The sequence below is a fragment of the Haliotis rufescens genome, unplaced genomic scaffold, assembly GCF_023055435.1.
Source record: "Haliotis rufescens isolate VD_foot unplaced genomic scaffold, xgHalRufe1.0.p SCAF_51, whole genome shotgun sequence".
Taxonomy (NCBI): Eukaryota; Metazoa; Mollusca; class Gastropoda; order Lepetellida; family Haliotidae; genus Haliotis; species Haliotis rufescens.
This window is the reverse complement of record NW_025964235.1, coordinates 1101205-1127021: the sequence shown is the minus strand read 5'-3', so window position 1 is coordinate 1127021 and position 25817 is coordinate 1101205. Positions and strand designations below refer to the sequence as shown.

The 25817-nt window shown below is 43.1% G+C and overlaps 1 protein-coding gene across 1 annotated transcript in view; it reads right to left on the bottom strand.

Moving 5' to 3' along the window:
* The window catches only part of LOC124140664 (inositol-tetrakisphosphate 1-kinase-like), a 55189-nt gene that overhangs the window by 14220 nt on the left and 15152 nt on the right, over positions 1-25817 (bottom strand). The window contains exons 3-5 of the mRNA XM_046508349.2: positions 12634-12759; positions 3430-3547; positions 2771-2869 (exon numbers count right to left, since the gene is read on the bottom strand). Coding sequence (XP_046364305.1) covers positions 2771-2869; positions 3430-3547; positions 12634-12759 — 343 coding nt within the window. The remainder of the gene's footprint in view (positions 1-2770; positions 2870-3429; positions 3548-12633; positions 12760-25817) is intronic.

Below are 25817 nucleotides of genomic sequence, written 5' to 3'. Positions count from 1 at the left end.
GGTACTGGGGATATATTCTGCCCTGGAATCTCAAAGGGAGACAAGCATGAGGTACTGGGGATATATTCTGCCCTGGAATCTCAAAGGGAGACAAGCATGAGGTACTGGGGATATATTCTGCCCTGGAATCTCACAGGGAGACAAGCATGGGGTACTGGGGATCTATTCTGACCTGGAATCCCTACAAGGAGACAAGCATGGGGTACTTGGGTTCTATTCTGCCCTGGAATCTCACAGGGAGACAAGCATGGGGTACTGGGGATCTATTCTGACCTGGAATCTCACAGGGAGACAAGCATGGGGTACTGGGAACCTATTCTGACCTGGAATCTCACAGGGAGACAAGCATGGGGTACTGGGGATCTATTCTGACCTGGAATCTCACAGGGAGACAAGCATGGGGTACTGGGGATCTATTCTGCCCTGGAATCTCACAGGGAGACAAGCATGGGGTACTGGGGACCTATTCTGACCTGGAATCCCTACAAGGAGACAAGCATGGGGTACTTGGGTTCTATTCTGCCCTGGAATCTCACAGGGAGACAAGCATGGGGTACTGGGGATCTATTCTGACCTGGAATCTCACAGGGAGACAAGCATGGGGTACTGGGGATCTATTCTGACCTGGAATCTCACAGGGAGACAAGCATGGGGTACTGGGGATCTATTCTGCCCTGGAATCTCACAGGGAGACAAGCATGGGGTACTGGGGACCTATTTTGCCCTGGAATCCCACAGGGAGACAAGCATGGGGTACTGGGGATCTATTCTGACCTGGAATCTCACAGGGAGACAAGCATGGGGGTACTGAGGATCTATTCTGCCCTGGAATCTCAAAGGGAGACAAGCATGGGGGTACTGAGGATCTATTCTGCCCTGGAATCTCGCAGGGAGACAAGCATGGGGGTACTGGGGACCTATTCTGACCTGGAATCCCTACAAGGAGACAAGCATGGGGTACTTGGGTTCTATTCTGACCTGGAATCTCACAGGGAGACAAGCATGGGGTACTGGGGATCTATTCTGCCCTGGAATCTCACAGGGAGACAAGCATGGGGTACTGGGGATCTATTCTGACCTGGAATCTCACAGGGAGACAAGCATGGGGTACTGGGGATCTATTCTGACCTGGAATCTCACAGGGAGACAAGCATGGGGTACTGGGGACCTATTCTGACCTGGAATCTCACAGGGAGACAAGCATGGGGTACTGGGGATCTATTCTGCCCTGGAATCTCACAGGGAGACAAGCATGGGGTACTTGGGTTCTATTCTGCCCTGGAATCTCACAGGGAGACAAGCATGGGGTACTGGGGATCTATTCTGCCCTGGAATCTCACAGGGAGACAAGCATGGGGTACTGGGGATCTATTCTGACCTGGAATCTCACAGGGAGACAAGCATGGGGTACTGGGGATCTATTCTGACCTGGAATCTCACAGGGAGACAAGCATGGGGTACTGGGGACCTATTCTGACCTGGAATCTCACAGGGAGACAAGCATGGGGTACTGGGGATCTATTCTGCCCTGGAATCTCACAGGGAGACAAGCATGGGGTACTGGGGATCTATTCTGCCCTGGAATCTCACAGGGAGACAAGCATGGGGTACTGGGGATCTATTCTGCCCTGGAATCTCACAGGGACACAAGCATGGGGTACTGGGGATCTATTCTGCCCTGGAATCTCACAGGGAGACAAGCATGGGGTACTGGGGATCTATTCTGCCCTTGAATCTCACAGGGAGACAAGCATGGGGTACTGGGGATCTATTCTGCCCTGGAATCTCACAGGGAGACAAGCATGGGGTACTGGGGATCTATTCTGCCCTGGAATCTCACAGGGAGACAAGCATGGGGTACTGGGGATCTATTCTGACCTGGAATCTCACAGGGAGACAAGCATGGGGTACTGGGGATCTATTCTGCCCTGGAATCTCACAGGGAGACAAGCATGGGGTACTGGGGATCTATTCTGCCCTGGAATCTCACAGGGACACAAGCATGGGGTACTGGGGATCTATTCTGCCCTGGAATCTCACAGGGAGACAAGCATGGGGTACTGGGGATCTATTCTGCCCTGGAATCTCACAGGGAGACAAGCATGGGGTACTGGGGATCTATTCTGCCCTGGAATCTCACAGGGAGACAAGCATGGGGTACTGGGGATCTATTCTGCCCTGGAATCTCACAGGGACACAAGCATGGGGTACTGGGGATCTATTCTGCCCTGGAATCCCCACGGGGAGACAAGCATGGGGTACTGGGGACCTATTCTGACCTGGAATCTCACAGGGAGACAAGCATGGGGTACTGGGGATCTATTCTGCCCTGGAATCCCCACGGGGAGACAAGCATGGGGTACTGGGGATCTATTCTGCCCTGGAATCCCCACGGGGAGACAAGCATGGGGTACTGGGGATCTATTCTGACCTGGAATCCCCACGGGGAGACAAGCATGGGGTACTGGGGATCTATTCTGCCCTGGAATCCCCACGGGGAGACAAGCATGGGGTACTGGGGATCTATTCTGACCTGGAATCCCCACGGGGAGACAAGCATGGGGTACTGGGGATCTATTCTGGGACAATAAAGAGAGATTATTACATTTGTGTTTGTTTCCTAAAGATTTTACGAAATTGTGTCCACACATGTATTATTCACACTCAGTCATACTGACACTTGCTGTGTATACAGCACACGTACTGATTATTGTCTCATTATAGCATACATTTACAAAACATAAAATGAATAACTTCAAGGAAGACCAACCGATAGGGTACGTGACTTGGGCCTCTGACAGCTTCCGGCGGTTGGTGTCCAGGTCACTCGAGGTCAACTCTACAAATGTTGGCATGAACACATCGGAGTCTGGAACAAAACATCAAAACTTGAGGCCTTCTGTTCAAAAGGAAACAAGTGAGTTGAATTAAAGGCCTGTTTATATATGCTTTTGGTCACCTCACAGCAGTTTGGTCTAATGTGAAAGTCCCTACAAATGCAGGTTGAAGACCACTTTAGCCAAAGCCACAAGCTGGATATGGTGCTGATCAACCAAGGGACATAATCAGGGTATTTCTTGCCCCCTTTCCACAAAAAGATCGTAGCTACAACTGTCGTGAATCTATGTTAAAGTATGGGAGTTACGATTGTCTTAGTGCTACGATCTCTCTGTTGAACAGTACCCTGCTGTTTCAGGAAATCATAACTATGTAACGCAATAGGGCAGCTCGACACCTTTACGTCATGCTGGTAGGTCAGGATTTTTTAGTTGTTTTTTTTTAAAACTCACAATTACTGACTAAAAGACATAAATAACTAAAGATGGCAAGAAACATGTAAGTCTGAAATACTCTGCAGGGTCGGGTGGGTTTCCCCCAAAACAAAGTTTTTTTCCCGTGGTTGTAATGTGGTGAGCATGGCCTCCTCACCGTGCTGGAACAGGCTACTCTCCTGCACCATCTTGTACTGGTTGTACCGGTCCAGCAGATTCACCATACTCGGCAGCGGGTCGATCACGATGCACTCGGGGTGGCTGGTGATGTAATCCTGAAACAAACAGCACTAATTACAATCAGAGAGAAGCTGGAGCAAGATACTAGGCCATCCTAACCCCACATCAATCAGCTGATAACTCCACTGGCAATAGCCTGTGAGAATCCCCAGAGGAATGTGATCAACGTCCATCAATACTTGTCAAGAAGTTGTCCGGAAACAAACCCCAGGGAAAATCTAGGGTTTCATCAACTTGATGTTCGACCTTCAATTTTCCAGGTCCATGAACTTGACCTGATGTGCATGGCTGAGGCCGTGATACATGGGTATCATGTGGAAGTAATGTTAATGGTGGTAGAAACTGCTGAAAATGTTTGTAGTAACTGTCAGCGCCAGGTAATGACTACAAGGAAAACTTATCAAGTGCTACTACTTGCGAAGTGTGGATTGCATACCTAAACGGAAACACCAAATTCCAGCCAGCTTACAACACAGTTCTGGATTTAAGAACAGAGACAGTTCTGTTTCAAAACATTTGACAATGAGAAAAACCTGGACATTTGTGACAGCAGTTACATTATTTCTAGGGCCTGCTACTTATTGCTGCTACCATTTGTTTGACCCATTGTATTGCCTCTTTGATTGTAAACCTTAAACTTTGTACTCAAATATAATTGATTTGTTTTTCATTGGTCCAGAGATGCCAACCTTAATAGAAGCTTTGGAGTAATCAGTGGGTTAAGAAAAGTGTAACTTCATGTGAAAAAATGTAACGCTCAGAGTACCATGATCAGGGTTTTCGCTTTCCTCAATTTTGTGTGGCCTACGTGCAAGTGAAGCATGTGGTCAAAGCTCCACACATTCATAAAATTCCTCATTTGATACGAATTAATTGTTTTTCAGAAAGACAATGTGGTGTTTGGAGTTGTTTGGAGTTTTGTTCGAGTACATGCAACTAGATCCATGTCTGCACCTGCAAAGATCAATTAATAAAATTTGTTTTAAACTTAAATAACCAATCAGAGAACTCATATCACTGAAAAATGGATATTTTAACATTATGTGAATTAAAAGCATGGCTCTCATTGGTCAGTATAGTCTTGCTGTAAAATGCTCTCTGTGATAATTTACGCATGTAAATACTTCGTGAAAAAATTTACAAACATCGTAATTTGGGTGAGAACAAGCATAATAGCAGAATTTTCATCTCAAAATCGTAACAATTACACCCAAATTGTGATGGACGGCATCTCTGTTAATCCTGTGTGGTCATTTACTGATTTCACACTTTAGTTCTGTGTGCACCGATTTCAGGATTAAGTCATGATACAGAAGGTGCAGGGGAGTTGTATGTAGCTACTGCTTCCCCCATCATTGTCTGATGTCGCGAGATACACTTGTTTGAAGTATTCTGTAGCTGGTGAGCCCATCTGTAATGAACTACAAATCATTGTCTGATGTCGCGAGATACACTTGTTTGAAGTATTCTGTACCTGGTGAGCCCATCTGTAATGAACTACAAATCAATGTGTGTCTACAGCACCTGCCAGGTACAGATGGCGTTCTTGTTAGAGGGATTCAATAACATAAACACCTTGTCATCGTTTGTCATTTTTAATATTACTTGTGACAAAAAAGCTAAAAACAAAATCACAAATTTAACAATATGTGAACATTACACTGGATGTAGGCAGAGCATCAGTAGGTTTATACAGAAGGATGTAGGCAGAGAGTCAGCAGGTTTATACAGGAGGATGTAGGCAGAGAGTCAGCAGGTTTATACAGGAGGATGTAGGCAGAGCATCAGTAGGTTAATACAGAAGGATGTAGGCAGAGAGTCAGCAGGTTTATACAGGAGGATGTAGGCAGAGCATCAGTAGGTTTATACAGGAGGATGTAGGCAGAGAGTCAGCAGGTTTATACAGAAGGATGTAGGCAGAGCGTCAGCAGGTTTATACAGAAGGATGTAGGCAGAGCGTCAGCAGGTTTATACAGAAGGATGTAGGCAGAGCATCAGTAGGTTTATACAGAAGGATGTAGGCAGAGCATCAGCAGGTTTATACAGAAGGATGTAGGCAGAGCATCAGTAGGTTTATACAGAAGGATGTAGGCAGAGCATCAGTAGGTTTATACAGGAGGATGTAGGCAGAGCATCAGCAGGTTTATACAGGAGGATGTAGGCAGTGTCAGCAGGTTTATACAGGAGGATGTAGGCAGAGCATCAGTAGGTTTATACAGGAGGATGTAGGCAGAGAGTCAGCAGGTTTATACAGGAGGATGTAGGCAGAGAGTCAGCAGGTTTATACAGAAGGATGTAGGCAGAGAGTCAGCAGGTTTATACAGAAGGATGTAGGCAGAGAGTCAGCAGGTTTATACAGAAGGATGTAGGCAGAGAGTCAGCAGGTTTATACAGAAGGATGTAGGCAGAGCATCAGTAGGTTTATACAGAAGGATGTAGGCAGAGAGTCAGTAGGTTTATACAGAAGGATGTAGGCAGAGAGTCAGCAGGTTTATACAGAAGGATGTAGGCAGAGAGTCAGCAGGTTTATACAGAAGGATGTAGGCAGAGAGTCAGCAGGTTTATACAGAAGGATGTAGGCAGAGAGTCAGCAGGTTTACACAGGAGGATGTAGGCAGAGCGTCAGTAGTTTTACACAGAAGGATGTAGGCAGAGCATCAGCAGGTTTATACAGAAGGATGTAGGCAGAGCATCAGTAGGTTTATACAGAAGGATGTAGGCAGAGCATCAGTAGGTTTATACAGGAGGATGTAGGCAGAGCGTCAGTAGGTTTATACAGAAGGATGTAGGCAGAGCATCAGCAGGTTTATACAGAAGGATGTAGGCAGAGCATCAGTAGGTTTATACAGAAGGATGTAGGCAGAGCATCAGTAGGTTTATACAGGAGGATGTAGGCAGAGCATCAGTAGGTTTATACAGGAGGATGTAGGCAGTGTCAGCAGGTTTATACAGGAGGATGTAGGCAGAGCATCAGTAGGTTTATACAGGAGGATGTAGGCAGAGCATCAGCAGGTTTATACAGAAGGATGTAGGCAGAGCATCAGTAGGTTTATACAGAAGGATGTAGGCAGAGCATCAGTAGGTTTATACAGAAGGATGTAGGCAGAGCATCAGTAGGTTTATACAGAAGGATGTAGGCAGAGCATCAGCAGGTTTATACAGGAGGATGTAGGCAGAGAGTCAGCAGGTTTATACAGAAGGATGTAGGCAGAGAGTCAGCAGGTTTATACAGAAGGATGTAGGCAGAGCATCAGCAGGTTTATACAGAAGGATGTAGGCAGAGCATCAGTAGGTTTATACAGAAGGATGTAGGCAGAGAGTCAGCAGGTTTATACAGGAGGATGTAGGCAGAGCATCAGCAGGTTTATACAGAAGGATGTAGGCAGAGCATCAGTAGGTTTATACAGGAGGATGTAGGCAGAGCATCAGCAGGTTTATACAGGAGGATGTAGGCAGTGTCAGCAGGTTTATACAGGAGGATGTAGGCAGAGAGTCAGCAGGTTTATACAGAAGGATGTAGGCAGAGAGTCAGTAGGTTTATACAGGAGGATGTAGGCAGAGTGTCAGCAGGTTTATACAGGAGGATGTAGGCAGTGTCAGCAGGTTTATACAGGAGGATGTAGGCAGAGCATCAGCAGGTTTATACAGAAGGATGTAGGCAGAGCGTCAGCAGGTTTATACAGAAGGATGTAGGCAGAGCGTCAGCAGGTTTATACAGAAGGATGTAGGCAGAGAGTCAGCAGGTTTATACAGAAGGATGTAGGCAGAGAGTCAGTAGGTTTATACAGGAGGATGTAGGCAGAGAGTCAGTAGGTTTATACAGGAGGATGTAGGCAAAGCGTCAGCAGGTTTATACAGAAGGATGTAGGCAGAGCTTCAGCAGGTTAATACAGAAGGATGTAGGCAGAGAGTCAGCAGGTTTATACAGGAGGATGTAGGCAGAGAGTCAGTAGGTTTATACAGAAGGATGTAGGCAGAGAGTCAGCAGGTTTATACAGAAGGATGTAGGCAGAGAGTCAGCAGGTTTATACAGAAGGATGTAGGCAGAGCATCAGTAGGTTTATACAGGAGGATGTAGGCAGAGCATCAGTAGGTTTATACAGAAGGATGTAGGCAGAGAGTCAGCAGGTTTATACAGAAGGATGTAGGCAGAGAGTCAGCAGGTTTATACAGAAGGATGTAGGCAGAGAGTCAGCAGGTTTATACAGGAGGATGTAGGTAGAGCGTCAGTAGTTTTACACAGGAGGATGTAGGCAGAGCGTCAGCAGGTTTATACAGGAGGATGTAGGCAGATCACTGGATTGTCTGGTCCAGACTCGATTATTTACAGACCGTCATCATATTGCTGGAATATTGCCGAGTGCGGCGTTAAACAACAAACCAACCAACCAACCTTACAGCAGACAGGTTATCATGTACGTATCACACACCTTACAGCAGACAGGTTATCATGTACGTATCACACACCTTATGGAGGGTTGTATGTGTGTAGGACACACCTTACAGCAGACAGGTTATCATGTACGTATCACACACCTTATGGAGGGTTGTATGTGTGTAGGACACACCTTACAGCAGACAGGTTATCATGAACGTATCACACCTTACAGCATACAAGTTATCATGTACGTATCACACCTTACAGCATACAAGTTATCATGTACGTATCACACACCTTATGGAGGGTTGTATGTGTGTAGGATACACCTTACAGCAGACAGGTTATCATGTATGTATCACACCTTACAGCAGACAGGTTATCATGTATGTATCACACCTTACAGCAGAAAGGTTATCATGTACGTATCACACCTTACAGCATACAAGTTATCATGTATGTATCACACACCTTATTGAGGGTTGTATGTGTGTAGGATACACCTTACAGCAGACAGGTTATCATGTATGTATCACACCTTACAGCATACAGGTTATCATGTACGTATCACACACCTTATGGTGGGTTGTATGTGTGTAGGATACACCTTACAGCATACAGGTTATCATGTACGTATCACACACCTTATGGTGGGTTGTATGTGTGTAGGATACACCTTACAGCATACAGGTTATCATGTACGTATCACACACCTTATGGTGGGTTGTATGTGTGTAGGATACACCTTACAGCAGACAGGTTATCATGAACGTATCACACCTTACAGCATACAGGTTATCATGTATGTATCACACACCTTATGGCGGGTTGTATGTGTGTAGGACACACCTTACAGCAGACAGGTTATCATGAACGTATCACACCTTACAGCATACAAGTTATCATGTATGTATCACACACCTTATGGAGGGTTGTATGTGTGTAGGATACACCTTACAGCAGACAGGTTATCATGTATGTATCACACCTTACAGCAGACAGGTTATCATGTACGTATCACACACCTTATGGAGGGTTGTATGTGTGTAGGATACACCTTACAGCAGACAGGTTATCATGAACGTATCACACCTTACACCATACAAGTTATCATGTATGTATCACACACCTTATGGAGGGTTGTATGTGTGTAGGACACACCTTACAGCAGACAGGTTATCATGTATGTATCACACACCTTATGGAGGGTTGTATGTGTGTAGAATACACCTTACAGCAGACAGGTTATCATGAACGTATCACACCTTACAGCAGACAGGTTATCATGTATGTATCACACACCTTATGGCGGGTTGTATGTGTGTAGGACACACCTTACAGTAGACAGGTTATCATGTATGTATCACACCTTACACCATACAAGTTATCATGTATGTATCACGCCTTACAGCATACAAGTTATCATGTATGTATCACACACCTTATGGCGGGTTGTATGTGTGTAGGACACACCTTACAGTAGACAGGTTATCATGTATGTATCACACCTTACAGCATACAAGTTATCAGGTATGTATCACGCCTTACAGCATACAAGTTATCATGTATGTATCACACACCTTATGGCGGGTTGTATGTGTGTAGGACACACCTTACAGTAGACAGGTTATCATGTATGTATCACACCTTACAGCATACAAGTTATCATGTATGTATCACGCCTTACAGCATACAAGTTATCATGTATGTATCACACACCTTATGGCGGGTTGTATGTGTGTAGGACACACCTTACAGTAGACAGGTTATCATGTATGTATCACACCTTACAGCATACAAGTTATCATGTATGTATCACACACCTTATAGAATGTTATCATGTATGTATCACACACCTTATAGAATGTTATCATGTACGTATCACACACCTTATGGAGGGTTGTATGTGTGTAGGATACACCTTACAGCAGAAAGGTTATCATGTACGTATCACACACCTTAGGAATATTCGTATTCCTACCGGTACTGTAAAAATGTACAGAAAATCTAGTTTTTAAAACAAGTAATAGTTTTTTTCACCTCTGAACTGATTAACGTTAACATACTATGACAAATGTTGTTTGTTCATTAAAATGTTTGAATGTTTTTATGTGTCTTTGTTTTTTGTTTATTAAATAATAAGCAAATATATACTTTTTATTTCAGTTAATACCTGTTTCTATGGACAATATAACATGTCGGGTGGATAGAACCAGGAATGGACCTCATGAAGTCTCTATTTCTATAAGGGTTGGGGAGGTATTATATACGGGCGGTAACCCCCCTAAATCACCCCACCCACCACCATCTGACAGGCAGGGCATTGCACAAATAGAAAGTGGCATTTATCATTATTTCTCCATTGGAAAGAAATTCTAATATTAGTTTTTTGATTTGTTCAAATCTGTACAGCCTCCACATGTTTGAACACATTCTGCACACCCTGCATGCACATCAGATTGAACAAACACGTATTGTAAACACCATTTTCTATCTCCACAGCCATGTATAATACTCCACCAGCATGTAGTGTGCCTCATCAAACAAGCATGAAATATTCATATCACCCGCCACTGACATGTCCGGTTGTGTGCAAGGCAAGAAATATTGTACGGTTTTCAAGATATGCTCCGGAAGCTTGTTGTTACCAACTGGGACCCACTTTTTACAAAGTGATCGTAGAGCTATGACTGTCATAAGTTATTGTTATAATATGGGAGTTACGATCACCTTGGCACTATGATCGCTGTGTGGAGTGAGGTCCAGGGCCCACTTGTACAAAGTGATCGTAGAGCTATGACTGTCATAAGTTATTGTTATAATATGGGAGTTACGATCACCTTGGCACTATGATCGCTGTGTGGAGTGAGGTCCAGGGCCCACTTGTACAAAGTGATCGTAGAGCTATGACTGTCATAAGTTATTGTTATAATATGGGAGTTACGATCACCTTGGCACTATGATCGCTGTGTGGAGTGAGGTCCAGGGCCCACTTGTACAAAGTGATCGTAGAGCTATGACTGTCATAAGTTATTGTTATAATATGGGAGTTACGATCACCTTGGCACTATGATCGCTGTGTGGAGTGAGGTCCAGGGCCCACTTGTACAAAGTGATCGTAGAGCTATGACTGTCATAAGTTATTGTTATAATATGGGAGTTACGATCACCTTGGCACTATGATCGCTGTGTGGAGTGAGGTCCAGGGCCCACTTGTACAAAGTGATCGTAGAGCTATGACTGTCATAAGTTATTGTTATAATATGGGAGTTACGATCACCTTGGCACTATGATCGCTGTGTGGAGTGAGGTCCAGGGCCCACTTGTACAAAGTGATCGTAGAGCTATGACTGTCATAAGTTATTGTTATAATATGGGAGTTACGATCACCTTGGCACTATGATCGCTGTGTGGAGTGAGGTCCAGGGCCCACTTGTACAAAGTGATCGTAGAGCTATGACTGTCATAAGTTATTGTTATAATATGGGAGTTACGATCACCTTGGCACTATGATCGCTGTGTGGAGTGAGGTCCAGGGCCCACTTGTACAAAGTGATCGTAGAGCTATGACTGTCATAAGTTATTGTTATAATATGGGAGTTACGATCACCTTGGCACTATGATCGCTGTGTGGAGTGAGGTCCAGGGCCCACTTGTACAAAGCGATCGTAGAGCTATGACTGTCATAAGTTATTGTTATAATATGGGAGTTACGATCACCTTGGCACTATGATCGCTGTGTGGAGTGAGGTCCAGGGCCCACTTTTTACAAAGTGATCGTAGAGCTATGACTGTCATAAGTTATTGTTATAATATGGGAGTTACGATCACCTTGGCACTATGATCGCTGTGTGGAGTGAGGTCCAGGGCCCACTTTTTACAAAGTGATCGTAGAGCTATGACTGTCATAAGTTATTGTTATAATATGGGAGTTACGATCACCTTGGCACTATGATCGCTGTGTGAAGTGAGGTCCAGGGCCCACTTGTACAAAGAGATCTTAGCGCCAAGATGATCGTAACTCCCATACTTCAGCATAGGCTTACAATAGTCTTAAATTAGCGCTAAGATCGCTGTGTGGAGCGGGGTCCAGGATGTCTACTGTGGTGAATCAATCACCACAAAGAGAAGAAACAACTTTCGAACGCTGTTACTTTCATTCATTTGTTTGGGTTTTTTAACGGTGCATTCATCTGTCCATTCATTCGTCAGTCAGACCAGATGATCTCTTAAATAAGATGCAGACAAAACATTTAGTTATTACGACAGGAACATAGAAACCCGGATCCTTAAAAACACATAGTCGTGAGCAGTAACATTTATGAAATCTGTACTTCCACAATAAAATTGTGACATGTAAAATGTCACTGTCAGTGTGGTTGTATGACGTATGTGTGGATGTGGTTATGCACAGACAGCATTATTTAAGTCCTATCTCTGCTGATTCCTCTTGCCTGTAAATTAGGCGATTATGCTTGTTGTAAGTAGGCGACTAACAGGATCAACTGCTCAGGATCGCTGACTTGGTTGATGCATGTCATCATATGTCAATCACTGGATTGTCTGGTCCAGACTCGATTGTTTACAGAGCACCGTCATATAGATGTAATATTGCTGAGTGTGGCATTAAACAACACACAAACAAAACAAAAGCCTATAAATAATGGAGTGTGGGTCAGGCAAGCCAGTGGTTGACAGTGGCACAATCACGTGGCCTGGTGTATGACCTACTGCGTGTCTCACCTTGACATTGGCCAGCTGCTGCTGTGCCACGGTGTATCCTGCATCAGCGTGGGCCTGCAGGTCTGCCAACTTGTGTAGGATGGCATCGAATGGTCCTTGTTCATCTAGTGGGTGATTCACATCCAGCTGCAAACATCAGACAAATTGACTGTCAATACTTATCTGCTGCAATTGAGACACCTAAAGACCTAATTATATATTTTTCAAACAGTCATATATGTAGAACTAAATCACATCTTGTATAACCTAATTTCTGAAATGGTCATATATGTAGAACCAAAACAAATTTGCATACTCTTGTATAATGAGTATATTTGGCAGGGTAAACCCTTTGAATTTTCAAGTTAGAGGTTTTCAAATTCCAAACTTTATTCTAATGTTATCAGTTCAAACATGAAATTAGCAGCTTTCAAATCTACTACAGAATAACAGGGGCAGTGGGGTAGCCTAGTGGTTAAAGCGTTCGCTCATCACGACAAAGACCCAGGTTCGATTCCCCACATGGATACAATGTGTGAAGCCAATTCTGGTGTCTCCCACTGTGATATTGCTGGAATATTTCTAAAAGCGGCGTAAAACCATACTCACTACTACAGAATGACACATACACCCAAATACATTACAATGATACACAAATAAAACACACAGTATTTGACTTCTGGGATGTTATATACCATCTTCAAAGAGGCCAATGCCTTCCCTTTGGATATACAGGTTAAATGTGTCAGGCTAAATTCAAAGGCAAGTACTCGTTAAGGCCAATGACAAATCCACACTCTCTCTGTAGTTGCTACAGTTAGTTGTTGTGTGGCGACATGGTGTGCTGCTCGATCAACGTAATTGATTATCTCTTCATCCTGAGTGTGACTAAACTCATCGCAGCGGCGGCTTCTAATTACAAATAACTCCTACATTACTTAATCAATACAGATTCTGTGAAGGCTTCTTAATAGGTTGTTATGATGAACAGCTGAGACAATATATCTCCAAGTCCACACACCACTGCTCTCACATGGAACTCTGGAGAATTTCATAAAAACAGATGCTTTTCAAAACCCCTTCACAAAATAAACTTCTAAAACAATGCACATTTATGGTCTCTGGAAAGTAGAACCATCTGAAAATTACTGAGGACAAACTAAATACATTAACACAATTTGCATAATAATCTAAACATGATTCTATTGTTCATTTCATTTGAGGGTATTGGGGCGAATTTTACACAAACATCCATGTATCCTGTGTACATCGCCATACCATGGAAGAAACAATTATGTCCCCTAATATTTGTGAAAGAAACTCATCGAGTGCCCTTCAACATGACTCTACGTAAACCCCCAGGAACAAGATCGGTCAGGGAGCCCACTTTTCCTTTGAGACTGACCGCTTGCCTGGACACGGTGGTGGCTACAAAAGCTAATGGCTTCGATCCCTTCACGTTCCATTCACAAAGATCAGGAGACATAGTGAGGCCCTGTTTGGGTTGTATATTGTCTAGTGTTCACATGACTACACATCTATCAGAAAACTAGTGAGGCTCTGTGTGGGTTGTATATTGTCTAGTGTTCACATGACTACACATCTATCAGAAAACTAGTGAGGCTCTGTGTGGGTTGTATATTGTCTAGTGTTCACATGACTACACATCTATCACAACTGGAGGTTTATAGTGCTACTTCAATGTGTATGAAACTTGTGGCACAATACAGGGCACTTGCCAAGCACACCTGTCCAGACTCTAGTCCCAGTCTTTACACTCACAACAGCTGGATGGATATGGGCTACATCTGACACCAGTCTTGTAAGGCAGCTAATAAACTACAATGTTGCACACACTGGATATTACCTACACAATGTCAACATTTGCTATGAAATAAACCTTCCTTACATGCAGTAGACCAATCACTATAAAGGGTCGGTCGTAGCCATTGAATAACAGAATTCATCAAGTTTGTGTACCACCCCCGGCATTTCCTCCATAATCAATGACGGAAATAATAATTGCAATGTCACAATGACCTCAAAATTAAGTTAGTCTAAGATGACTTCAGCAATTATAGCATGAGTCAGATGAGTCATTTTTTTCCAGAATGTCCATATTCCTGTAGTTTGTGTTGTGTTCACCCTGTCCTTGAGCAAGCAGCCATGAGAAAAGATGCTAACATATAATAACTCATCAGCCACCTTGCATCCCACAGTCGGGGTAAATCATGATTTTATATCAGTCTGAGACACATACATCACATCTAGCCAGTGTGTATTCCCAGTATCGTCTCCAGTAGTGTAGGTTTTAGCCGTGTAATCTGCATACACTCTCATTATCAGGGTCCAGTAATAGCCACAGTGGATGAATACCATTAAACGACTTCACGGAGCAGAACATGTTTGAGGCTGTCCCCTGGTCTGTATTTGGGGTATTCAACTCTCGCTAAGGCGGACATCCTAAAATTACCAACAGCTTAATTAATACACTTGAAATGAAAGAGCATGTGGGCGATGTGGGTCACTTCAGCACCAGGTGTTCTGTTTAGTCCCAAGTAAAACTAACATGCAAGAGAACTCACTCACAATAAACACATTTGGAAATATAAGTATTTATCTTCCTGAAGTGTGTTTGTATAAAACATACGTATAAATCTATATTCATTATGAATATTTCCATTGGTTAGTTACTAAAAAAGGAAATGACACTGTCAATACTTCACAGGCTTCAAAACACCACATATATCATAAAAATAACAACAACAATAATAATAAATAGTAATATGCTATCATGGGTTCCAAGCCTTGCCTACCAAATACGTGTCGGAACGATGCACACAAACACTTTTGAACATTTCATTCTGACATGTTTTGAATTTGTATGCGCTAGTCCACTGGTTTTTTTCTTTTTATAAAACATAGTGTTGCACTCAGCCATATGAGGGTGGGCTGTAAATAATCAAAAGTCTGGACCAGACAATCCAGTGTTTGACATCATGAGCATCAATCTATGCAACTGGGAATACCATCATATCCATAAACCAAGTCAGCGAGCCTGACCACCCGATCCCCTCAGTTGCTTCTTAAGACAAGCATGGGTTGCTGAAGACCAATTCTGATCTGGAATCTTCACAGGATCCGCTACACTGAGACTACTAAATTGTGCTGAGGAAAAGTGAAAATCCAAAGGGGGCAACAATACTGAACCAGTTCTCAATGCTTCAATCTTGCTACAAATTGGAACTAAATAAAACAACATGTAAGCATGTTTCTCTTGTTCCAGCAAGACTAGCTACTAGCTACTCTGAAGACTAGTGAAATAAGGTTTAAGTACTGAAAAAAAATTAAATTAATTTTCTAAGGCTGAATATTACATAACTCCAGAGTGAGTCAACGCTGGACCAAAGAAGCCCCTCGTCCATTATGGGCCTTGACATGAGAACTAACAATATGAGGATATGATTCAGTTCAAGCATTTGACCTGAATTCATTGTAATTCACAGTCACACAATAAGCAAGCCAGTTCAATATACTCCTACAGCCTCCATCGATGAGTCAGCTGTCAGAGTCGGACGAGGACAGACACTCAGCCAGGACTCAAATCAAATCAGTAATATCCATGTGATATCAGTCCTCAAATCAGTAATATCCATGTGATATCAGTCCTCAACTTGGCTAAATCCAAGTAATATTAGTCCTCAATCGGTAATATCCAAGTTCTATCAGTCTTCAACATGGCTAAATCCAAGTAATATCTGTCCTCAAATCAGTAATATCCATGTGATATCAGTCCTCAACTTGGCTAAATCCAAGTAATATTAGTCCTCAATCGGTAATATCCAAGTTATATCAGTCTTCAACATGGCTAAATCCAAGTAATATCTGTCCTCAAATCAGTAATATCCATGTGATATCAGTCCTGGACTTGGCTACATCCAAGTAATATCTGTCCTCAAATCAGTATTATCCATGTGATATCAGTCTTCAACATGGCTAAATCCAAGTAATATCTGTCCTCAAATCAGTAATATCCATGTGATATCAGTCCTCAACTTGGCTAAATCCAAGTAATATTAGTCCTCAATCGGTAATATCCAAGTTATATCAGTCTTCAACATGGCTAAATCCAAGTAATATCTGTCCTCAAATCAGTAATATCCATGTGATATCAGTCCTCAACTTGGCTAAATCCAAGTAATATTAGTCCTCAATCGGTAATATCCAAGTTATATCAGTCTTCAACATGGCTAAATCCAAGTAATATCAGTCCTCAAATCAGTTATATCCATGTGATATCAGTCCTCAACTTGGCTAAATCCAAGTAATATCAGTCCTCAAATCAGTAATATCCATGTGATATCAGTCCTCAACTTGGCTAAATCCAAGTAATATTAGTCCTCAAATCGGTAATATCCAAGTTATATCAGTCTTCAACATGGCTAAATCCATGTAATATCAGTCCTCAAATCAGTAATATCCATGTGATATCAGTCCTGGACTTGGCTACATCCAAGTAATATTAGTCCTCAAATCAGTAATATCCATGTGATATCAGTCCTCATCATGGCTAAATCCAAGTAATATTAGTCCTCAAATCAGTGATATCCATGTGACATCAGTCCTCAACATGGCTAAATCCAAGTAATATTAGTCCTCAAATCTGTAACATCCATGTGATATCAGTCTTCAACTTGGCTAAATCCAAGTAATATTAGTCCTCAAATCAGTAATATCCATGTGACATCAGTCCTCAACATGGCTAAATCCAAGTAATATTAGTCCTCAAATCAGTAATATCCATGTGATATCAGTCTTCAACATGGCTAAATCCAAGTAATATTAGTCCTCAACACGGTTATATCGAGGTAACATAAGTCCTCAAATCGGTAATATCTATATAATATTAGTCCTCAAATCGGTTATATCCAAGAATTATCAGTCCTCAACACGGTTATATCCAAGTAATATTAGCCCTCAACACGGTTATATCCAAGTAATATCAGTCCTATACTCGGTAATATCCAGGTAATATCAGTCCTCAACTCGTAGTGAGTGCGTGAGGTGTCACAGATGTATCAGTGCATCGCAAATTTTCATCTGACGATATGATACACTTTACACCTAACCCATGTATGTATTCATGTTTTTATTATGTACAGCTTCTAAAAAAATAAAATTTAGGACGTTGGCAATTACCTTTTACATGGAACGTGCTGAGGCCAGAGTTACCTCACCACAGCTTACCCCCCCCCTCACCACGGCTTACCCCCCTCACCACGGCTTACCCCCCTCACCACCGCTTACCCCCTCACCATGGCTTACCCCCCTCACCACGGCTTACCTCCCTCACCACGGCTTACCCCCCATCACCACGGCTTACCCCCCTCACCACGGCTTACCCCCCTCACCACGGCTTACCCCCCTCACCACGGCTTACCCCCCTCACCACGGCTTACCCCCCTCACCACAGCTTACCCCCATCACCATGGCTTACCTCCCTCACCACGGCTTACCCCCCTCACCACGGCTTACTCCCCTCACCACGGCTTACCCCCCTCACCACGGCTTACCCCCCTCACCACAGCTTACCCCCCTCACCACGGCTAACCCCCCTCACTGCATGTGATGGCACAGTAAACCAGGCATTGGACTTATCCAGTTGATGAAGTAGCATGTGTGCGTATGTGCGTGTTGCTGCCTGTAGTAGAGATTTAACAACTGTCCTTCCGCTCTCTGGGCAGACACTCTATCCACTAGACCACGTGGGGGTCCCAACCATATGGGACATGGGGAGGGCAGACACTCTATCCACTAGACCACAGGGCGGTCCCAGCCACATGGAGAGGGCAGACATTCTATCCACTAGACCACAGGGCGGTCCCAGCCACATGGGACATGGGGAGGGCAGACATTCTATCCACTAGACCACGTGGTGGTCCCAACCATATGGGACATGGGGAGGGCAGACACTCTATCCACTAGACCACAGGGCGGTCCCAGCCACATGGAGAGGGCAGACATTCTATCCACTAGACCACAGGGCGGTCCCAGCCACATGGGACATGGGGAGGGCAGACATTCTATCCACTAGACCACGTGGTGGTCCCAGCCACATGGGACATGCGGAGGGCAGACACTCTATCCACTAGACCACAGGGCGGTCCCAGCCACATGGGACATGGGGAGGGCAGACACTCTATCCACTAGACCACGTGGTGGTCCCAGCCACATGGGACATGCGGAGGGCAGACACTCTATCCACTAGACCACAGGGTGGTCCCAACCACATGGGACATGGGGAGGGCAGACACTCTATTCACTAGACCACAGGGCGGTCCCAACCACATGGGACATGGGGAGGGCAGACACTCTATTCACTAGACCACAGGGCGGTCCCAGCCACATGGGACATGGGGAGGGCAGACACTCTATTCACTAGACCACAGGGTGGTCCCAGCCACATGGGACATGGGGAGGGCAGACACTCTATCCACTAGACCACAGGGTGGTCCCAGTCACATGGGACATGGGGAGGGCAGACACTCTATTCACTAGACCACAGGGTGGTCCCAGTCACATGGGACATGGGGAGGGCAGACACTCTATCCACTAGACCACAGGGCGGTCCCAGCCACATGGGACATGGGGAGGGCAGACACTCTATCCACTAGACCACAGGGCGGTCCCAGCCACATGGGACATGGGGAGGGCAGACACTCTATTCACTAGACCACAGGGCGGTCCCAGCCACATGGGACATGGGGAGTTACATGCAGAAATGGGACAATATCAAACACTGTGGCAAATTAGGTATTTGATGCATATCTTGACTCAAGGAACGTGATATGTAATAACACCCAAAGAACAGACATCACTTCATGCCCCAGGTTCATTCAATGAGTGGGTGGGGATGTTTTACTCCCCTTTCAGAAATATTCAACCATTATTCTCTCGGTAATGCTCAGAGAGAACCTCACAACAGAACTCCAATCTCTGGTTTGATGATCCCATGTTAATGTCCAGGCTACCTCACTGTCTTATATCCCTACCAAATCTTGGTTGTTGTCAGACACACAAGTCGGTGAACTGTGCTCTCCAGTAGGTGATACGGGTATTATCACCCTGCAGTGGCCGTGTAATCATTCAGGTTATCGGAGGTATTATTACATGTGTGTGTCCATTGTCCAACAGCCTGACCTTGACCTTAGTCCATGATACATGCATGCTTATCACCAGTAAACAGTCTTCTACGCCAAATTTCCAGATATATAATACAGTATATTACAAGATATTCACAAACTCCACCCTTGAATCTCTACCTTAATGTCAACAGTACAATACACAAAAAATGCCTACAGTTATAGCAGTGTTGTACAACACAATACACAAACTACACAATACAACTCTTCTGAAGCTTAATTATGTGTATAAGACTATAAAGAACCACATGGTCAGAAATTAAAAATATCCTTGATATTTCATGAAATCCCTGTTTTCCACTGCCCATCATCTTTCTGAACTACGTGACCTGTGATGACCTGTACAACATCGACATTAAGAAGGGTTAGTAATGTCATGTCAAGAAATATCCCGGCTGTAAAATGTTTCAAGTTCCGACAGCATTGCTACATACCTTCCTACCGAATAAACACGAGTAATAGATTCTGTGTATGAATGAACAGGAACAGCACCTGATATCCTCAAAAGACATTAAGATCAATATTCAGGAGTAGAAACTAACATTCTTAGTCCCCACAATGATAACACATAGCAAAACCCTTAAAAATGGCAAATTTCTACTCGTCCTTGCGATACCTTAACTATTGGCCAGTTTGGCAAGGACCACAGGACTAGTGCCAATTTCTAACGCTGATTGACATTTATCAAGTAACAAACAAAAAACCTCAAAATGGGAAAAACCTCAAAATGGGAAAAACCTCAAAATGGGAAAAACCTCAAAATGGGAAAAACCTCAAAATGGGAAAAACCTCAAGATGGGTGAGCCTTCATCAGCACTGAATGAGTAACTTGTCACTTTCTGCTCCTCATGAAGATAAGCGTAAGAATTGGTCTTCAGAACAGGACCACGGTCGGGTAGTCAGGCTTGCTCACTTGGTTGATGCATGTCATCGTATCCCAATAGTGGAGATCGGTGCTCTGGATTGTCTGGTCCAGATACAGTAAAGTCTCGTTAATCCGACACTCGTTAATCCGACAATCTGCTTTATCCGACACTAATGATGGGAACCGATTAAATCAGTGCTATTTAGACCCGTTAATCCGACAGTCTCGCACTCCGACTCCGACACACCTAATTTGCAACGAAATACCGAAATCACTCATTAATCAGTCTCGTTAATCCGACACAGTGATCAGCGTACTTCCATTCCAGACTATGCTTTTTCAAGTATTTTGAATCTGTCAAACAGTCCGTAACAGTTGTTTTGTGTTAAACTTTAGAGGTTGAATGATTAGAAAACATATTCCGCCAACAATTTAACATAACAATATGAATATATATTTTATATTTTTTATAACGTGTTTGAATCCTTCTCTATCGTGTAGTTGTCCGATTTGTGATCACCAACGTTGATTCTACTAAATTTCGTTTATCCGACATACTCGTTAATCCGACACAATCATATGCAACCATCGATGTCGGATAAACGGGACTTGACTGTATGTTGATTTACAGACTGCCGTCATGTACAGTAAACTAAGTTATTAACGAACACGCTTATAATGAACTGACGGATGTAACAAACTATTTCTTAGTCCTGCCTATTAATGCTGTATAGATGTTGTATAAATGCTTATAACGAATTACGGTTATAACAAATTAAAATTAGTTGTCCTTTTGAGTTTGTTATAAGTGTAGTTTACTGTAGTTAGAATTTTGCCGAGTGTGTCGTAAACAACAGACAACACTCGGACACTTACGTGTACTGTCTTATAGGCAACATCAACTTGTGTCCATCACAAGAAGCTGGGATCTCTACGACGTCTTATCAGCAGCCATTCCTTGTTTTGCACCATTTCAGCTTGTATATTCATTGAGGAAACATTCACACAAACAGCCTGATGCTGACGATAGTGTTACACTAATCCAACTTCATGATTAACATTGACTAAGGTACGATGTCAAGGTGTCAATTTACCAATACACCTTCTATCATGAGTGAGTGAGTGAGTGAGTTTGGTTTAACGCCGCTTTTAACAGTCCTCCTATTATGAGCTAGCATGAGGGGATTAGGCAGGACAACACAATGCTATTGGATGTTACAATACCACTCTCCACAGACAATACGTATACGTAATACGTATCACGGCAGTCTGTTCACAATACTTAAAACATGGCAATTTTGTCTGAAGGGAACATAATGTCAGGTTAAATCTATGTACATTGCACAAGATGTCATGAGATATAGCATAAATCAATGAGCATACAATTGTTTATTAAAATGTTGGAAGGACCCATTTTGCCACCAAAGTCTTTCCACTGCTGTTTGAAATGTTCTACGTGTGAAACATATTAAAATATGAATCGATACAGGCAAGTGTACATCGCGTATCGCATACGGTGTATCCAATGAGAATATTATTGATGCATCAACATACTTATGAGTCATATATGCCTACCATTTACACATGGACATTACATTTTCTGTTTGTTTGTTGTTTAACGCCACACTTAGCAATATTCCAGCTGTATGACGGTGGTCTGTAAATAATCGAGCCTGGACCAGACAATCCAGTGATTGATTTCATCAGCATGGATCCACACAATTGGGATACGATGACATTGCATCAACCAAGTCAGCGATAGTTATCATGGAGTGACATTCTCAACAACAGCTGAGTTCCATCAGGGATGATTTCGCTGCCGGGCACTGCATCCTGAAACTGATACTGACAGAAACATAGATCTGTCCAGTTTACATTTACATGTTTTCCAAGAAAAGCTCCCACGGCTAAACAATGTGGTCATATCTGTAGAACCCTTGGATGTCTTGTCTTAGTCACAATATGGCATCACCATGGTAACTTGTATGGTTTCAAAGAAATACAAGGTCAATGCTATGAATGAGCAAGTGTCTGAAGAGAGTGAGGAAGTTTTGTCATCATACAACAAGACTACCTTTGTAAGTAAAACAAAAGATTTGAATATCAGAGTACATTTCACAGGAACCAAAGGTCACCACCGGTCATCCATTTCAGGACATGATTCATACCAGGTCAACCACCCCAAGAGGTATCAATTCCAGGTCACCCATTTCAGGTCATGCCTCCATGGAGCTCATCCATGCAAACAGTGATGAGGTCAACTGAGAACACAAGCATTGATTCATGTAACACTATCACGTGTAATGGTGGATGGTTCCTTTTTAGAAAGGGTACCCTATCTCTTGGGTGTAAAGTTTATTTATTTGTTTGTTTGTTGTTTAATGCTGCAATCAGCAATATTCCAGCTATATGACGGTGGTAGTACATAATCAAGTCTGGATCAGACAAAATTCTACCCTGGATCTTCACAGGTCGGGTGTAAAGCATGTAAAGTATTGAGAACACAGGAACACAGAATGTAAAGTATTGAGAACACAGGATGTAAAGTATTGAGAACACAGTAATGTAAAGTATTGAGAACACAGTAATGTAAAGTATTGAGAACACAGGATGTAAAGTATTGAGAACACAGGATGTAAAGTATTGAGAACATAGGATGTAAAGTATTGAGAACACAGGATGTAAAGTATTGAGAACACAGGATGTAAAGTATTGAGAACACAGGATGTAAAGTATTGAGAACACAGGATGTAAAGTATTGAGAACACAGGTACACAGGATGTAAAGTATTGAGAACACAGGATGTAAAGTATTGAGAACACAGGATGTAAAGTATTGAGAACACAGGATGTAAAGTATTGAGAACATAGGATGTAAAGTATTGAGAACACAGGATGTAAAGTATTGAGAACACAGGTACACAGGACGTAAAGTATTGAGAACACAGGATGTAAAGTATTGAGAACACAGGATGTAAAGTATTGAGAACATAGGATGTAAAGTATTGAGAACAGGATGTAAAGTATTCAGAAAACAGGCACACAGGATGTAAAGTATTGAGAACACAGGATGTAAAGTATTGAGAACAGGATGTAAAGTATTGAGAACAGGATGTAAAGTATTGAGAACACAGGATGTAAAGTATTGAAAAGACAGGATGTAAAGTATTGAAAACACAGGATGTAAAGTATTGAGAACACAGTATGTAAAGTATTGAAAACACAGGAACACAGGATTAAAGTATTGAGAACACAGTATGTAAACTGATCAGTCAGACATCAAAGTAAATCATTGAGTCATGCCATGAGTGAAGAGAATGACTATTGAGATGAAGTGTATTACATGCAATCATTATCTGCATGTACAACTTTCCATGAACTTTTCTCTGACAACGCCTCCCACACAAAACGCCCTAAGGCAGTAACAAAACCTGTTTTTGAATAAAACAAATAAGCTATCATGAATTTTCGGTAAATCATTGCCTGAAGAAGGCTGAAGAATTATGTTCTTCCTGTCACACTGCAGGCTTCATAAACATGATAAATGTGCAGAGACATATGTAAGTGAAAATATACAAACTCTGTACAGCTTAGCATGCTGTATGTGTCTGCATGTGTGTTTGAGTGTGTGTCTGTATGTGTGTTTGAGTGTGTGTCTGCATGTGTGTTTGAGTGTGTGTCTGCATGTGTGTTTGAGTGTGTGTCTGTGAGTGTGTTTGAGTGTGTGTCTGCATGTGTGTTTGAGTGTGTGTCTGCATGTGTGTTTGAGTGTGTGTCTGTGAGTGTGTTTGAGTGTGTGTCTGCATGTGTGTTTGAGTGTGTGTCTGCATGTGTGTTTGAGTGTGTGTCTGTATGTTTGTGTGTGTGTCTGTGAGTGTGTGGGTTTATGTCTGTGTGTTTGATTGTTTCTTTCTGTGTCTGTGAGGGTGTGTGTGTATGAGTGTGTGTGTGTCTGTGTGTTTAAAAATAGCATGCAAGTGTGGGTTGCATCAGAGTCAAGATGAGACGTGAGACAAGCAGTGATGAATTCCTTCACAGTGGACAACAAGTGTGGGTTGCATCAGAGTCAAGATGAGACGTGAGACAAGCAGTGATGAATTCCTTCACAGTGGACAACAAGTGTGGGTTGCATCAGTGTCAAGATGAGACGTGAGACAAGCAGTGATGAATTCCTTCACAGTGGACAACAAGTGTGGGTTGCATCAGAGTCAAGATGAGACGTGAGACATGCAGTGATGAATTCCTTCACAGTGGACAACAAGTGTGGGTTGCATCAGAGTCAAGATGAGATGTGAGACATGCAGTGATGAATTCCTTCACAGTGGACAACAAGTGTGGGTTGCATCAGTGTCAAGATGAGACGTGAGACAAGCAGTGATGAATTCCTTCACAGTGGACAACAAGTGTGGGTTGCATCAGAGTCAAGATGAGATGTGAGACATGCAGTGATGAATTCCTTCACAGTGGACAACAAGTGTGGCTTGTATCAGTGTCAAGACGAGACATGAGACATGCAGTGATGAATTCCTTCACAGTGGACAACAAGTATGGGTTGTATCAGTGTCAAGACATGAGACGTGAGACATGAGTGAGTGAGTGAGTATGGTTTTACGCCGCTTTTAGTTATATTCCAGCAATATCACGGCAGGGGACACCAGAAATGGGCTTCACATATTGTACCCATGTCGGGAATCAAACTTGTGTCTTCTGCGTGACGAGCGAACGCTTTGACCACTAAGCTACCCGACCGCCTCTCGTGAGACATGACACATGCAGTGATGAATTCCTTCACAGTGGACAACAAGTGTGGGTTGTATCAGTGGCAAGATGAGACGTGAGACATGCAGTGATGAATTCCTTCACAGTGGACAACAAGTGTGGCTTGTATCAGTGTCAAGACGAGACGTGTGACATGCAGTGATGAATTCCTTCACAGTGGACAACAAGTGTGGCTTGTATCAGAGTCAAGACGAGACGTGAGACATGCAGTGATGAATTCCTTCACAGTGGACAACAAGTGTGGCTTGTATCAGTGTCAAGATGAGACGTGAGACATGCAGTGATGAATTCCTTCACAGTGGACAACAAGTGTGGCTTGTATCAGTGTCAAGATGAGACGTGAGACATGCAGTGATGAAT